The sequence below is a fragment of the Panthera leo genome, chromosome E2 (assembly GCF_018350215.1).
Source record: "Panthera leo isolate Ple1 chromosome E2, P.leo_Ple1_pat1.1, whole genome shotgun sequence".
NCBI lineage: Eukaryota > Metazoa > Chordata > Mammalia > Carnivora > Felidae > Panthera > Panthera leo.
Window position 1 is genome coordinate 10990739 of NC_056693.1, and position 17229 is coordinate 11007967.

General features: G+C 53.2%; 1 protein-coding gene across 3 annotated transcripts in view; it reads left to right on the forward strand.

Annotated features, from left to right (window-relative positions):
* The window catches only part of SYMPK (symplekin), a 35684-nt gene that overhangs the window by 11508 nt on the left and 6947 nt on the right, over nucleotides 1-17229 (forward strand). For all 3 annotated transcript variants that reach the window (XM_042918012.1, XM_042918013.1, XM_042918014.1), the window contains 12 exons: nucleotides 794-1033; nucleotides 4002-4156; nucleotides 6565-6715; nucleotides 8093-8297; nucleotides 9180-9330; nucleotides 10442-10677; nucleotides 11691-11772; nucleotides 11987-12100; nucleotides 13125-13272; nucleotides 14612-14772; nucleotides 16242-16350; nucleotides 16601-16701. In XM_042918012.1, the coding sequence (XP_042773946.1) occupies nucleotides 794-1033; nucleotides 4002-4156; nucleotides 6565-6715; nucleotides 8093-8297; nucleotides 9180-9330; nucleotides 10442-10677; nucleotides 11691-11772; nucleotides 11987-12100; nucleotides 13125-13272; nucleotides 14612-14772; nucleotides 16242-16350; nucleotides 16601-16701 (1853 nt within the window). The remainder of the gene's footprint in view (nucleotides 1-793; nucleotides 1034-4001; nucleotides 4157-6564; nucleotides 6716-8092; nucleotides 8298-9179; nucleotides 9331-10441; nucleotides 10678-11690; nucleotides 11773-11986; nucleotides 12101-13124; nucleotides 13273-14611; nucleotides 14773-16241; nucleotides 16351-16600; nucleotides 16702-17229) is intronic.

The following is a 17229-nucleotide window of genomic DNA, read 5'->3' on the forward strand; positions in this document are numbered from 1 at the left end:
TTTGTTCTGTGTCACTTTCCTTGGGGTAGCAAAGATGGCCCCCAATACCTCCAGGCCTCCATTCTGTCCACTTGGCAACCCCAAGGGACAGAGTGTTTCCTTCCCAGTCATTCCATCAGAAGTCCAAGGGCTGATGCCCATTGTGCCTGATTGGCTGAGAAGACCTTGGTAACCTGTCTCTGAACCAATCACAATGCCCGAGGGATTTACATTGTTCTTACTGGCTCTGAGTCTTTTGCCCACTTGGACTGAGAATGGAGCCGGGGTGGTTCCCTCAAAGGAAAATGGGAGCACTGTTGGCTGATGAAGGAGGGAAGGATGCTGAGCAAGCAGAATTACAGGCATCCTCTTTCTCTCTAGAACAGGGAAGGTTTGCTCACGAAGGTGACTGTTAGACATTAGAATATCATTCTGGTGGCAGGGACCGACAAGGCACTGTTGACGGCAGTTCAGTTGGGACATTGTGGAGGTGAAGTTGGTGATGATAGCCTCCCCCGGGGGAGGCATGTTGGAATTTCCAGACCAGAGATGGAAGGAGATGAGACTTTATGTTTCATAGGAGAGAGGGTGAGCTTTCTTTTTGTTTTAAGGTTGACTAATCCCGATGGAGACCTCTTGAGGGTTTTAAGCATCAGCTCGTGCAGGGGGACGGCTGCACATGAGATCTGAGAGCGCAGGAACCTTCCTAGGGGGCGCCTGCAACCACTGCCCAAGCTGGGGACTCGGGAACTGAGCTTTGCAGGGCCCCATAAGCTCCGTCCACAGGACAGAGCTCCTGCTTCTTTCCTCACAGCCAACCTGCCCCCTACGCTGGCCAAATCCCAGGTGAGCAGCGTGCGCAAGAACCTCAAGTTGCACCTGTTGAGTGTCCTGAAGCACCCGGCCTCCTTGGAGTTTCAGGCCCAGATTACCACCCTGCTGGTGGACCTAGGCACACCTCAGGCTGAGATTGCCCGCAATATGCCCAGCGGCAAGGATGCCCGCAAGCGGCCCCGGGACGACTCGGATTCCACGCTCAAGAAGATGAAGTTAGGTGAGCCGAGGAGCTGAGCCAGGCCTGGCGAGAGGTGGGGGCAGGGACTGGCCGCGTTTGTAGTATTCAGTTACTTACGTTCAACTGTCAGCTTTATTTATGTTGGTTCATATTACATTGTAAATTATAGCGTTTAGATATGACCTAGCAAATGATATCAAAATAGAGTTATTAAAGTAGTTACGAATTGCTTAAATCATGCAGAAGGTGAATAAACCGAAAAGTCTCCCTCTTGCTCCTCTCCCCAAAAGTAACCACTCCCTAAGTGTTAACACTTAGGTTTTCTTTCAGAAATACCTCTGAGTTCTCCTTTCCTTTGTTTCCTTTATAATTGGATTTGTTTTCTGAAGCAATTTTTTAATGGTTGTATTATTTTGTCAATGGTGTGAACCATGGCAGACTTTCTTACTATAAAACTTTTCTTTTTGGGGCGCCTGGGTGGCGCAGTCGGTTAAGCGTCCGACTTCAGCCAGGTCACGATCTCGCGGTCCGTGAGTTCGAGCCCCGCGTCAGGCTCTGGGCTGACGGCTCGGAGCCTGGAGCCTGTTTCCGATTCTGTGTCTCCCTCTCTCTCTGCCCCTCCCCCGTTCATGCTCTGTCTCTCTCTGTCCCAAAAATAAAATAAAAAACGTTGAAAACTTTTCTTTTTAAATCACCGATGTTCAGTTCTAGAACATTTATGAAAGAATTAGATTTTCTTTTTTAAGGAGGCTCCACGCCCAACATGGGATTTGAACAAGAATCAGATGCTTTACTGACTAGAGCCACCCAGGCGCCCCAAATTCCAAGCAGGCTTCACACTGACTCACAAACCGTGAGATCATGACCTGAGCTGGAACCAAGAATCAGATGCATGACTGAGCCACCCAGGCGCCCCTTTTCCCCGTTGTAAATACTAAGTTGAGGGAGGTACTTGTACTGTCTACAATACATGTTCCCCTTCAAATTTTGACCCAGTGGCTTTAACATCTGTTGATGATTATTGCCTGCATCTGTTATTGCTATAATGGTTATGAGAAGATTTCCTTCTGCATTTATTAGTTGGCATTCTGTAAGGAAGAGCTTTCTTCTTCCAGCTCAGGTCATGATCTCACATTTCGTGAGTTTGAGCCCCACGTTGGGCTCTGTGCTGACAGCATGGAGCTTGGAGCTTGCTTCGGATTCTGGGTCTCCCTCTCTCTCTACCCCTCACTCACAGTCTGTCTGTCTGTCTCTCTCTCTCTCTCAAAAATACATAAACATTAACGTATCCCATACTTTTTTTGAACATTTTTTACTTTCTGGCATAACAAGATGTTCTAGACTTTACTTACCCCAGCTTTGGAATCAGCCTTTTCTCTAAGGAGCTCTGGATTCTTTTAAGTAGGGAGTAGTTTCAGAAACTAAGATTCGAGCCCTGGGTGTGCCCACTGCTATTGGGCACGTGGAAATTCTTGATAGCCACTGCCAGACTGTTTTCCAAAACAACTGCACCACGTACAAAACCCCCGCAGCCTGTGAATGCCAGTTACTACACTCTTACAGCCCTGAATGTTCTATAAACCGCCTGGGTATAAACAGTTTCCTGGGCTTAGATTTGCTTTCTTGCACGTATTGGAGTCAGGCTGGGAGTCCTTTTACACTTCTTAGCCATTGGTTAGCTGTTTGCTGGTCTGTGAGGTGCCTATTCTGTTTGACATTTTGTAACTGAATTGTATATACCCTTGCTCTTGGTTAACTGCAGAGTATCAGCTTTTCCTTAAAGCGTGTTGCAAACTTTTTTAAAAGGCTGCATAACAGCGGTGCCTGGCAGTCTCAGTCAGAGCACATCATGCTTGATCATAGGGTTGCCCAAACGGGCATGGAGCCTACTCAAAAAAAAAAAAAAAAAATTGTGTGACGTGGCATCCTATTTTTGCCATAATCTACTTAAATCATTACCCCGTTAAACATTCCAGCTTTTCCGTTTTTTATAAATACGGTTTCCAGGAACATGTTTGTACCTAAAGCTTTTTCTCTGAGACTCAAAGTATTAGTTTTGGTCCTTGAGCTGGAACCACTGTACTTGGATGAGCCAGCCTGTTCCTGATGGAGACCGTGTGCCATTTCTCATTGTATAGTCAGTGGCGAAGTGAATTCTCTGTACGTTTTACCTTCAGTCTGCCCATGACCTATGTGCTTAGGGTCAATACTTAGAAGTAGGTTTGCTGGGTCGGAAAGGTGTGTACATGGCAAATTTTGGCCTTCAGTCAAATTGCCCTTCCAAAAGGCCTTACCAGTTTACCTTTCCACAGTCCACACCCCTCCTAACAACGGTCACTACCAGCCTTTTTATTTATTTATTTATTTTGTCAGTCATATAGGCAAAAAGGCTATCTCATTAGGTGGCTTTTACATTTTCCTGATTCTTGGTGAGGTTGAGCAATATTCCAAAGACAGAGGATTTTTATGTTTTTTGTTTCTCATGTTTTTGTTTTTGTTTTTTTAACGTTTGTTTATTTTTGGGAGAGAGAGAAAGCACGAGCAGGGGAGGGGCAGAGAGAGACAGACACAGAATCCGAAGCAGGCTCCAGGCTTTGAGCTGTCAGTCAGCACAGAGCCTGACGTGGGGCTCGAACTCACAGACTTCGAGATCATGACCTGAGCCGAAGTCGGACGCCCCACTAACTGAGCCACCCGGGCATCCCCAAAGATAGAGGTTTTTCTAAACAAGCTCGGTGAAATTATTAGTTAACCTTTTCATCTTCTTGGAGTTTGGTGTGATCGGCCGGGCTGGTGTGGCTTATTCCCCTTTCCCAGATGAGGAGAATGAGGCCTAAAGAGAGGCGGGTCATTCTGCAGGGTCCTGTGGTGCTTTGAGGTCTGTGTTCACCGCACGGCTCCTACTTGCCGAGGCTGCCTGGAGGCGGGGACCCCCGGGGCCCCCTGGGAGGAGGGAGGGCCCGGTGCTCACTCTAGCACCATCACCTCCTCTCCTTCCCTCTCCCAGAGCCCAACCTGGGGGAAGATGATGAGGACAAGGACTTGGAGCCGGGCCCATCGGGAACCTCCAAGGCCTCAGCCCAGATCTCAGGCCAGTCGGATACAGACATCACCGCCGAGTTCCTGCAGCCTTTGCTGACACCTGACAACGTGGCCAATCTGGTGAGGATGGACGGGAGCCGTTTCCCACGGGGCAGGGAAGAAGGCCTTCTAGTCTTTCCCTACCCTTCCGCTCCACACTGCCCCCTCTCCCAGATGGCATGAGTCCCAGAACACCTCTGTTCTCCGTCGGGAGGGTGTGATCCCGTGGGCCCTCCCAACCTTGGATGGACCTTTCCTCTTGTCTTTACTCCTTTAGGAGGTCCCTTGTCACCACTCCCAGCAGTCCCTCTTTGGGTAGTCTGAGTCCCCATCCAAACTCATCCCCTCTCGCCCTCTCCTCTCCTTTGAACGGAGGTCGTATTAACTGGGGAGTGAACACCACGACCTGTTTGCTAAGTGGCGTGGGATTGGCATTGGTGGGGCGGGATGGCCAGTGTTTTCCTTAGATTCTCGAAGATACCCTGCTGTGCACTGAAAGAACCGCTGGTTTGAGTTGCTGGGGGCGGGGTGTGTGTCTCACCTCAGTCCTGGGCTGTAGCGGCACTGAGACCTGTCCATCGGGTGCTCCTGGACAGCGCCTCTTCCCCTGCAGTCCTTCCCTGCTCTCTGCCTAGAGGCTCCAGGGGGCTTAGTTGTTGGGTGCATGGAATGGAATTTTTGTCACCAGGGTAGCAAGAAGGGGTTTTCTCTCGCGCTCAGATCTCTTTGGTGAGCTCCAGGCCTGGAGACGTGTCTACATCATGCATCGTTCTCCCCTCAGATGTTCCACAGGCCCCGCAGACTCATTATGTCAGAAGTAAACTTGCAGAATTTCTCCGTATGTTCTTCTCCAGGCCCACAGCCCTCTCTGTGTTCTTGGCACACCAGCCTCCCAGTTCCCAACCCACAAACCTGGGAGTTAAGCTCTTTGCCTTTCCTCCAGTCCTTCCCCTTGTTCTCCATCCCCCAACCCCCGCCACGGGCCCCTGCATGGCCCAGGCACCACCCGCCTGCTCCTTGGCTCTGGCTTCCACTCTCCGTGTGGCAGCCAGAGACATCTTCCCCAAGTACCGCGCCTGCCGTTCCCCTGGCTCCCCTGCTCCAACCCCTGCCATGGCTCTCCATTTCCTTCCAGATAAAATTTGAATGCAGCTTGCCTCAGGCCCTGCCTGGTTATGCTTCCATTCAGTGTTCAGTCGGTGTACCTCATCTGTCCTCTTCACATCCTGGGAAATTGTCCTTTTAAAATTATTGGCTGAAAGCTCTTCACAAGATTCTTTTACTTTTGTAACAACTGCCGTTTGTTAGTAATGTGCAGCGTTTTGGTTTCTAATATTGTCTTCTTACTCTTTTTGTTATCATTCAGTCTTGCCATAGGTTTGCCTTTCAAAGAACTGGCTCTGAAGTTTTGTTTATACTCTTGTGTAACCTTTTCTGTTTTATTTCTGTTGTCTTTATTTCTTTCCTTGAATATCTTATCCCCCAGTTTTAAGTTAAATGCTTGGCTTATAAGTTTTCAACTGTCTTACCCCCGGCCAGCCCTCCCCGCCCCCTCCCTCCCTCCCCCCACCCCCCCCCCCCGCCCCCACCATAAGCATTTAAGGATTTGATTTTCCAAGTACCATTTTAGCTGCATCCCACACATTTTGATTTGTAGTTATTTTAGTATCTCTCTGTTCTAATTATTTTATTATTTCAGGTATATATTTAAACCTCTAAGCATGTAGGGATTTTCAAATTACTTTCTGTCACCAGCTCCTGACCAAAATAGACAAGCTCCCGTTAGGATATGGATTTCTTTTTAAGCCATTTTTTCACATTTATTTGTTTTTGAGAGAGAGAGAGGGAGAGATCATGCGTACATGGGTGATGGGCAGAGAGAGAGGGAGATGGAGAATCCCAAGCAGGTTCTGTGCTGTCAGCGGAGAGCCTGATGTGGGGCTCGAACTCACATACCATGAGATCATGACCTGAGCTGAAATCTAGAGTGGGATGTTTAATCATCTGAGCCACCCAGGCTCCCCAATGGATTTTTTTTAAAGTCAATTTCTGGTTCACAGGACACTCTTCACAGAACTTCCAGGCTCTTGGCAGGATTCTGCTGCTCCTTAGCGCCCCCATGCTGTTCCTATACCCGGAATACACACCCCCTCCCACTGTGAGATGTCACAGTATGCCAGTCTGAAGCTTGCCCTCCTCTCAGATCTCAGTCTAGGTGCCACTTCCCCGGGGAGCCAAAGCTGCCCCTGGCCCTCCTGAGCGTCTCGTGGCACCCTCTACTTCCCCCTCTCGGGCACCATGCTGCAGCATTGCTCATTTTCTGTCTGACTTACCCGGGAGTCTGAGCCCCGTGAGACCCGGCCCGGGACTGTCTTAGCCACCGTCCTTTGCCCAGCCTGGGCCTGGGCCTGGGCCTGGGCCTGGGCCTGGAACGGGTGTTTGTCGAGTCAGTGAGTAAGGAAGGACTCCTCTCCCTGGGCATCCCGCAGGTCCTCATCAGCATGGTGTACCTGCCCGAGGCCATGCCCGCCTCCTTCCAAGCCATCTATACCCCCGTGGAGTCAGCAGGCACCGAAGCCCAGATCAAGCACCTGGCTCGGCTCATGGCCACACAGATGACGGCTGCGGGACTGGGGCCAGGTGAGTGCCACATGGAGCTGACCTGGCCAGGGGTCGGCCCCCTGGCCGCTGGCTTCTGCTTACTGGAGGAGCACCTCTTCCTGGTGGTACAGATGACACTCACGGGAGATGTTAGGGGTAAATAATTACAAGTCCCCCGGATACCTCGAGTGCTTGATATTTTCAGTCCCTGGGCTTTGAATCCAACAGACCTTGGTGTGAGGTCTGTGTCGAACCAGACCGCCTCAGCCACTTAATAGCTGTATAACTTTGGTCAAGTTACTTAACCTCTCTGAGATTCAGGTGTTTTCCTACATTAACAGTACTTTTGAGCTATATATTACGTAGAGAGACACAACTCTTAGTACAGAATTTTCGTAAAGAGAGCACACCAACGTAGTCACCATCCAGACAGAGATATAGACCATTTCCACCACTCCAGAACATTCCTTCTTGCTCCTACCAGTCGCACTCACGGCATCCCACTTCCTGAGATGATCACCATTTTTTTTTTTTTTTTTTTTAAGTTTATTTATTTGAGAGCACAAGCAGGGGAGGGGCAGAGAGAGAGGGAGAGACAGAATCCCAAGCAGGCTCCGCGCTGTCAGTGCAGAGCCTGTTGTGGGGCTCGAACTCCCGACTCCTGAGATCATGACCTGAGCCAAGATCAAGAGTCGGACGCTCGACCGGCTGTGCCACCCGGGTGCCCCAGATGACCGCTCTTCTGATTCCTGTCTCCATGGATTAATTTTTCCTAGTCCTGAATTTTGTATAAAATGGGATCATAGAGAGTCTGGCTCCTGCTCGACATAAGTTTTTGAGATGTGTCCATGTTTTCATGTGACCCAGTGGTTTATTTGTATTGCTGAATAGTATTTGCTTCTGTGACTAGGCCATCATTTGTTTATGGGCCTGTGGCTTGTGTCCGGTTTTTGACCGCTGCGAGTGAAGCTGTACAAATGTGTGCGAGTGTTTTTGGCCGGTTGGTTGGGTTTGCGGGGGTGGTTGGGTCTTTTTTGTGTGCTTGAGTGTAGTTGGTGTGTGTAAGTGTTTTGGTATACACACGCCCTCATTTTCCTTGAGTATATACACTAAGGGGTGGAATTGTCGGGTCATAGGTTAGGGTATGTTCGGGGTTATTACACGGTGCCCATCAGTGTTCCACCGGGGCTGTGCCATTTGATACTCTCACCAGCAGTAAATGGCATTTCTAGTTTGAGCCTTGGTTGTATTGCCAAACGGGCATGAAAAGCGTGCCTGTTCCAGAATGGTGTTTTGCAGATTTACACGACTTTTGTGTATACAAGCCTTAAGATAGAGCCCAGCGCACGGGAGGTCCTTGGATGGGAGCAGGTGGGCGTGACAGTCCTGGGGCCCGTTTGCTTACCTCCCTCTCAGGTGTGGAGCAGACCAAACAGTGCAAGGAGGAGCCCAAGGAGGAAAAGGTGGTGAAGCCAGAGAGTGTCCTGATTAAGCGACGCCTGTCGGCCCAGGGCCAGGCCATCTCAGTGGTGGGCTCCCTGAGCTCCATGTCTGCTCTGGAGGAGGAGGCGCCCCAGGCCAAGAGGAGGCCAGAGCCCATCATCCCTGTCACACAGCCCCGGTGAGTTCCCCGGTAGGTGCAGGTGCAGGACCGAGGGCCTGGTCCTTGGTGTGCGCGTGCACCTGTGTGTGTGCATGTGTTAGAGACAGAGACGGATAAACTGGCGGGGCTGGAGGAGGATCTGTCTGATCCCAGAGTCAATGCCATGGCCACCAAGCCTTACCTGTCATTTTCTTTTACATAAAAATGCCCCCTTACTTAGGTCTAAAGTTGGGATGGTAGTATCTCTCTCTCTAAGGATCAAGGGAGAATTAGGTGGGTTCACGGTGATAGTTTGATCATTCAATGAGGTAACTCTTGAGGTTGGAAATGAATTTGATAGAAAGTATTTAGCCTGATTCCTAACAGGTAGGAAGTGCTGCTGTTCGTTGTTCTCCTCCTCATTGTCATCCCCCTTACAGACCACAAAATCCAACCAGTCCCTGCCCATCCCAACCATGATTTGCTTCCTGGGCCGTGCCTGGTCCTCCCTCCCAGCCCTCCCTTCCCCTCACTCCCTCCTGCAGTCACACCTGCCTCTTGAACAGCCAGGCAGGTAGGTCCCCACTGGAAGCTTCCAGCCTCGGCACTTTCTGTTCTCTCTACCTAGAAAGCTCATCCTCCAGGTATTTGTGCGTCCTGTCCCCTTGCCTCGTTCAGATCTGCACTCCCACCTTGCCTCCTCCTATAAGCATTTCCTTTACACGCTTTACAAAGACAAAATGGCACCCTCCTCCTTTCTCCTTCCCCTGCGCCCTGCCGTGGCTGAGTCACGGGAGAGTTAGAGGGGCGGCGCGGTGAGGGCTGGGACGGGGAGGGTGGTCTCCGTATGGCCCCTGGTGGGCCTCTGCTCCAGAAAGGCCGTTTGAGTCACCGTGTCCCTGTTCCTGCTCCCCCATGTAGGCTGGCGGGCGCTGGTGGGCGCAAGAAAATCTTCCGTCTGAGCGATGTGCTCAAGCCCCTGACCGACGCCCAGGTTGAGGCTATGAAGCTGGGCGCCGTGAAGCGGATCCTCCGGGCAGAGAAGGCCGTGGCCTGCAGCGGGGCGGCCCAGGTGTGCCCCGGTCCCCCCAGCCCATTCTTCCCAGCCCTCCCCTCACCAGCTCGCCTCATATCCCGAGAAAGACACAGCCTTAGACCCAAACCTCCCTGGCTTCGGGTCCCACCTGTGCTGCCCGCCAGCCCTCCGTGCCTCGCTTCTGTCCCCCTCCTTAAGGTGGAGGTGGCGGCAGCAGCCGCACCAGTGATGAGGAAGAAACGCACGGACGCGCACGGCTCTCGCCCAGCACCGGGTGGCTGCGCGGAGAGCCCTGCAAGTGAGGGCTGCCGCCGTGTGCTTTCTTCCTGGTGGTTAATAGTGTTGTTACTCTTAGATTCAGACAGACCTGGTGTAAGTGCTGATTCTGCCACTTGCTGGCGTTGTAACCTCAGCCAGGCGACTTTTTTCCCATTTCTTTAAGTTTAATTTAATTTTATTTTATTTTATTTTTTTTATTTTTTTTATTTATTTATTTTTTAACGTTTATCCATCTTTGAGACAGAGAGAGACAGAGCATGAACGGGGGAGGGGCAGAGAGAGAGGGAGACACAGAATCGGAAGCAGGCTCCAGGCTCCGAGCCATCAGCCCAGAGCCCGACGCGGGGCTCGAACTCACGGACCGTGAGATCGTGACCTGAGCCGAAGTCGGGACGCTCAACCGACTGAGCCACCCAGGCGCCCCTCTTTAAGTTTAATTTTAAATAACCAAGAAGTATGTAAGAGTACCTTCTCTGTTAAAAACAAAAAATTTCCGGGCCATAGAGGTACCATGTCAGTCTTCCCTGACTCCCCGACCTGCCTCCAGTCTCCCGTCCTCAGAGGTGACCATGTACAAATTAAGGGAAGCCTTTAGGATCTCTTTCTGTTTTCTTAAGTATGTAAGATACTACTTTTACAAACTCAGTTTTATTCTATGATGGTTGATCCCCCCCACCCCCACCCCTGCCTTGTTTTTCCTCCCGCACAAATGAGACCTATGGGGGTATGAGGTTCTTCAGCTGGCCTTCCTCACTTAACGCTGGGCCTGCACCGGGCATCCCTGAGCAGGAAGAGTCACAAGACACGATCACAAGGTATCTGGGATCGCCCACCCGCACGCCAACACATACACCCGCTCTCCTGTCAGGTGCGCATAAAGATCCTGGCCAGTCTGGTGACACAGTTTGACTCGGGCCTGAAGGCCGAGGTCTTGTCCTTCATCCTGGAGGATGTGCGGGCCCGCCTGGACTTGGCCTTCGCTTGGCTCTACCAGGAGTACAATGCCTACCTGGCAGCTGGTGCCTCGGGCACCCTGGACAAGTACGAGGACTGCCTTATCCGCCTGCTCTCCGGCCTGCAGGAGAAGCCAGACCAGAAGGATGGGTGAGGGAGACAGCCCTGCGCTCTCCTGTGTCCTGCCTTTTCTGGTTTCTGATCACCTCCCTCTTTACCACCCAAGTCCGTGTGTCCATCCCGAGACTCCCTTGTCTCCTTACCTTCTGGAGGCACATACGAGGCAGATGCAGTGTGGGCTCTGGGGCACACTCCCCGGGCTTGTTCCCGGCTCTGCTGCTTGCCGTCTAAGTGATCGGTGTCACTCCCCCTCTGGGCCTCCATTTTCATAAATAACAGCGCCTGCCTCGTGGGCTTGTATCGCAGGTTGACCTCTCCAGCCCCGTCTCTCGCCTGAATTGCTTCTGTAGCTTCCTCCTTGTCCTCGACCTCCTGCTTATCTATCCATTCTCCACACAGCGGCCTGGGTGACATTTTATAATGTAAATACTATCTTGTTATTTACCCACTAACACCCTCCATGATTCTCCGTTGTTCTTGGGATAAAGTGCAGCCTTTTTTCTATGCCCTATGAGACCTGCGTGATCCAGTTCCTACCAACCTCTTTACCTTCTTTTTCTGCCCTCTTCCTCACGGCCCCCAAACCTTAGCTACACTGGCCTTCTGTTTCTGATCTTTGAACATGCCAAGTGCAGGGCTTAGCGGTTCCTGCTTCTGTACCTGGAATGCTATCCCCCAAGTCTTTGCATGGCTGGCTCTTTCTCCCCACCCCCACCCCCAGTGTCAAATCAGGGTCACTTCAAAGCAGCCACTTTTGGCCACCACATCTGAAAGGCAGTACCCCTCCCCACTCCCCATCATTCCCTTCCATTACTGTAGTAAATGAGTAACGTTAGAAATCCTTGTTTGACAGAGGGGAGAAACCGAGTTTCAGAGAGGTAAGTCACCCAGCCGGCAGCTTTTGAATCCTGCTCCGTTTACCTCCAAAACTCTGTAACCAGGGGGTTGAACAAGCTGTATGTGAGGAGCAGCCCTGCCGGCTCAGCTCCAGCAGGACTGGGAAGCTTGTCTGCAGCCACTCCCCCTCCCTTCCTCTCTGGCAGGATCTTCACGAAGGTTGTGCTAGAGGCACCGCTGATCACTGAGAGCGCCCTGGAGGTGATTCGCAAGTACTGTGAGGATGAGGTGAGGACAGGCGGCACATCTCCCTCGGCCCCTAGCACCTAGATAGATGCATGCAGGAACCCTGGGAGGGACGGGGACCTGAAGAGCGGAGGCACATGGCCTAGACCTAGTGTCGGGATTCTGTGAGGGGACAGGTCCTTTCTTGCCCAGTATTAGATCTGGAGGGAGGCAAGGGAGAAACCCCCCTTGCCGGTTTCCCTCCTTCCTGCCACAGAGTCGCACTTACCTGGGCATGTCTACTCTTCGAGACCTGATCTTCAAGCGCCCGTCCCGCCAGTTCCAGTACCTGCATGTTCTGCTAGACCTCAGCTCCCACGAGAAGGACAAGGTGATCCCCGCCACCCTGAGCTGGGCTACACTCAGCCTTTCCCAGGTCCTGAGGAACTTGCCCAGCCTCTTCCACATTCCCCCTGGAAGTCCTGTCTGGGCCTGTTGCCCTTCCTGCAGTAGTGTGTCAGTGGTGGTTAGTTTTTGATTTTTGGTGGCACGAAACCGCGTAGATATATACGCGTATATACACACCCTCCCAGGAGGGGTCCATTCTCCCTCCTCACGCCACCTGCGTTGGGGAGCCCCTTTTAAGGCCTGCTGCTGTGCTGGGACCTGGTTGGGGAGGTGACAAGAGAGGAGCTGTGTGGCCTATCAGCACGCAGGGAGGACACAGAGAGCTCTTGGAGTCGAGTGGCATTACAGCAGCAAATGCAGCTGTGGGAGCCCTGGGGCGGGGCCTGGCCTACCTGATGGGGGACAGGCAGGGGCAGGGGCTAAGGCTTCTGGAGGAGGCAGCGGGTAAGCCAAGACCTGGAATCTAAGTAGATGGGTGTAACTGAACAGAGGAGACAAGGTGTGTGCATGCATGTGATTGAGAGGGCTCTTGACTCATCCCTGCTCTATCTAGTGTTTTTCAATTCCTTTCCTGGTGTCGTGTGTCCATTCATTCAGCAGACCCTCACTGCAGACTCGGGCTTGGCCTTTCAGTACTGCTGGGCACAGAGCAGGGCCCAAGAATAGTCCCTGTCCTCAGGGCATTCTGGGCAGCAGGAACCTCTAGTGCCAAGTCTCAAAGCCAGGGAGAATGCTGTCACTTTTGAGGAACTAAGGAAAGCTCATTCTGGTTGGAATGTAGCAAGCAAGGCAAGAAATGGTAAAAGAGGGGGCGGGCAGGGAGATGGAGAGGTGATACAGGGCCCTGACCGGGCCAGGAAACCTCTCTCCCAAGCCAGTGAGCAGCCTGGGGCACAGGTGACTCAGGGAGTTGAGGCCTTTCTCGGTCTTGGACTTGTTTCCCACCGGTACTTCCAGGCTCAGTACAGCGGTCTCCCCCGTCCACCGTCTTGCCCCCACTGTCTCAGGTGCGTTCCCAGGCCCTGCTGTTCATCAAGCGCATGTACGAAAAGGAGCAGCTGCGAGAGTATGTGGAGAAATTTGCCCTCAACTACCTGCAACTCCTGGTCCACCCCAACCCGCCATCTGTGCTGTTTGGAGCCGACAAGGACACAGGTTTGCTGCAGCTCATCAGATGCGTGTTGAGCACCTACCGAACCCCAGGCTCCAGGCTGGGCCCTGGCAATAGAACCGGATGGAAACTGAGCGCTGTTCAGCCTGCTAGGGAAGAGAGCCAGGCAATAAGAGCCAGAACGAGCAGGCCTAGGGGCTGCGGGAAGAGGGGCGTCTGACCCCAGCCAGGGGTCAGGGAGAGCATCCTGGAGCAGGGAGTGGTTGGGCTGAGAGTCAGAGGACAAGGAGAGCTAGCCTGTGATGGTGCTCTGGGAAGGGCCAGACAGGTCATCACAGGCCTGTTCCTTCAGCAAAGCCCTGGGTCCCCCAGAATTACAGATGGGGAGACCCAGGCCCTTGGACCATTAAACTGGAAGGTTCAGGGGTGCCTGGGTAGATCAGTCAGTGGAGCATGAGACTCTTGATCTAGGAGTTGTGAGTTTAAGCCCCACGATGGGCGTAGAGCTTACTTAAAATTAAAAAAAAAAAAAAAAATTAAGTTTGTTTATTTTGAGAGCACAAGCATAAGTCGGGGTGGGGGGGGGGGCGGCGGCGGGCAGAGAGAGGGGGAGAGAGTCCCAAGGAGGCTCTGCACTGTCTGTGCAGAGCCCGATGTGGGGCTCAATCTCATGAACCATGACATCATGATCTGAGCTGAAACCAAGAGTCAGATGCTTAACCGACTGAGCCATCCAGGTGCCCATACTTAAATTTAAAAAACTGGAAGGTTCAGGTTGTGACAGGAAGCACAGGACTTTCTGGGAGAATAGGGGCCCTGGCACAGCCCAGGTGCCCTGAGGACTTACTAGCAGAGACACTGTTGCTTGAGGCCCAGAGCATGAGATAGAGAGAGAGAGAGGAGTTGGACAGCAGAGTTACACGCAAAGGAGTGATGTGTGCAAAGTGACTTGGGGCTCTGAGGGACTGTCAGAAGTAGGATATGGCCAGAGCCCAGGGGCAGGAGCTGCCCCAAACAGCATCCTGCGGGTAGAGCAAGGTGAGGCGCTGGGGACTTGTCCTGGGAGCGCTGAGCAGGAGAAGGACAGGGTCGGAACTTCACTTCGGAAAGATCCCTCTGGCTCCCCGGTGGGTTGATGGTCAGAGACGAGGTGGGACTTCCGGTGCAGAGGTTTCTCAAAGGGGAGCAGTCCTGGTCCCACCCCGTTTCCCTGATGATTGACTTCCTGCCCTAGAACAGTTTGCTTCCCAGGCCCACCTCCCTTCTGTGCCTGCTGCCCCCTCCCCTCCCCCCCCCCCCCCGCCCCCAAAAAGGGACAGACACTGAGGGCGGGAGGTGGTTGGGAGGAGAATGTCCCTGATCCCCGCCCCCCTGCCCTATCAGAGGTGGCAGCGCCCTGGACCGAGGAGACAGTAAAGCAGTGTCTGTACCTCTACCTGGCTCTCCTGCCTCAGAACCACAAGCTGATCCACGAACTGGCCGCCGTGTACACTGAGGCCATCGCTGACATCAAGCGGACGGTGCTGAGGGTCATCGAACAGCCGGTGAGGCCCCTGAGCTCACCAGGCTCTGCCCACTCGCGGGCAGGGCCCAGCCCCACGTCCAGCCCTTCCCTTGGTATTCCCACCTCGGCGTGTGCTGGGCACCAGTGGTCGCCACTCCGGGCCGAGTGGCTCTGTAGCTTGGGGGTGGCCCACGTGCGCCAGCTGCCAGTGAAAGCACGAGAGGGTAGCCCCGCAGTTACCGGCCTGGAGTTTGACAGACCTGGATTCACATTCTGCCTCTCACTTTCCCCCTGAACAGACTGACGCCTCTTCGGTAAAATTAGCGAGGATGATTCAGTCCCCCAGGTTTGCTGCTGCAGCAAACCTGCACGTGACCTCATGCACGCAGACAGCTGTGGCACTGTTATCATTTGTGAACTGGCCTTCCCCTGCCTTGCCTACGGCAGTCTTTAGCTGTCGTTACGCAAGTCCCTCCTGCTGCTCTCTTCCAAGCCACTCGGCCACCCACCCAAGAAGTGATTCAGAGCGTCTGTCCTTCCAATTTGCCGCTGGATTTGAAACCACTTTTTTGTATATGTCTGTCCCTGATGTGTTTTTTTTTTTTTTTTTATGGAAAATTTCTAACATAAACAAAAGGAGGGAGTACAGTAATGCTAATTCCCAAATCGCTGCCGCTCAGATTCAGCGGTGTCCCCACCTGTAGCATGGGGATAATAGTGGTTTGCTCAGAAGAAGCAGGTTCTTCTCCCTGTTTTCACGGTGAGCCCACCAGACTGTGAGCTCCTGGAGGGCAAAGACTGCTGGTTCCCGGATGATTACGAACATTTGGCAGAGGAAGGCGTGAGCCCTTGAAGCCGGGCGCCACGTTCTCTGCATTCGTTGCTTCCGGAGTGGGGCGGGCTGCAGACGGAGCCCCGATCTGAGCCAGCCGCCGCGCCCGGGCACTGGCAGTCACCGATGCCTTTAAAAGCCTGCAAAGTCTTCACCAAGGAATCAGAGGGCGGGATGGGCATTAGAGGGCGGGTTAGGTCAGAGGTGACCGGGAGAAAGGGCCGGGCCTGCTGACTAGGCAGCCGGCACTGGCGGAGGCATGGGGGCTGCGGCAAGTCTGTACCCTGTGAGATGGGGGTCGACGCAGCCCGGATGCTGCCGCCCTGCCCCCTCCCCACCTTCCCCACATTTCCCCCAGTTCTTCAAGGCTTCTTTGCCCCCCCAGGTTCACTGAGGTAAAATTGGCGCAGAGCATTGTGTTAGCATGAGGTGTAATACAGATGGTGCTTTGGTGTGTTTTTGTGTGTTGCAAAGTGATGATTACCACAGTTCAGTTAACATCAGCTCATATAGTTTTTTCTCTGATGATGAGAACTTTTCAGATCTCTCTGTCCCCAGTTCTTGCCCCAGAGTCCTGTCATCCCCCCAGCCACCCTGCCTCTGACGCCTGGGCCCCCTCACCCTCCCCACATCACCCAGCTCCTTCCCCAGCCTGCTCTCCCTCTCTCTCCCTATAGATCCGAGGAATGGGCATGAACTCACCAGAGCTGCTCCTGCTGGTAGAAAACTGTCCCAAGGGGGCAGAGACACTGGTCACACGATGTCTGCACAGCCTCACGGACAAAGGTGCCCCCAGGACCCCCACCTTTCATCCTTTTCCTCCGTGCCCTAGACCCTCCCTACTTCCCCTTCCCAAGACCTGAGGATCAGAGCTGCGGGGTATATTGCCAAATGCATTTGAAAAACCGAGGGCCAAAGATTCCCGCTCTGAAATGTAGTTGGCCCTCCCCTCCCCTCGCACACAGCCGCCGTCATTTCACCTTCCCCTCGGTGCTCACCCGCACCCCGTCTGTGCTCCTGCTTCTTTTGCCCACAGTCCCGCCCTCCCCGGAGCTGGTGAAGCGGGTCCGGGATCTCTACCACAAGCGATTGCCAGATGTCCGCTTCCTCATTCCTGTGCTCAATGGACTGGAGAAGGTACGGAGCAGGGTGTCCCCGGATGCCCCCACAGATGAAGACATGGCAGGGCAGGGATGGTGGGGAGGCAGGCACCACCAGTCAGATGCCTGTGAGCCCATCCCAGGGCTCATCAGACTAGGGGTCGGTCTCAACTCTGCTTCATCCTCTGTGACCTTTAGCAAGCCCCCCTTCTCTGCACTTTGGTTTCCTCCTGTCAAGTGAGGATCGCAGTGACAGACACACACACACACACACACACACACACACACACACAGACTGTCTCCAGGCCTAAATGAAACTGCAGACACAGCACATATGTGCTTCCCCTGCTTGGGTCTTACTCCTGACAGGCTGTGAGGCCCTAGCAAGCCTCAGTGTCTCGTGTGTAAAGAGATGATGACCACACTGTCCGCTTGCAGGGGGCCTCAGGGCATGTGACACAAGGAGGGCTCAGATGGGGAGCGATGAACTGGGGCTGAGTTAGGCCCAGTGACTTGGAGACAAAGCTCGGCTCCAGGCGAGAGAGGGAGCAAGAGGAGGGAAGCG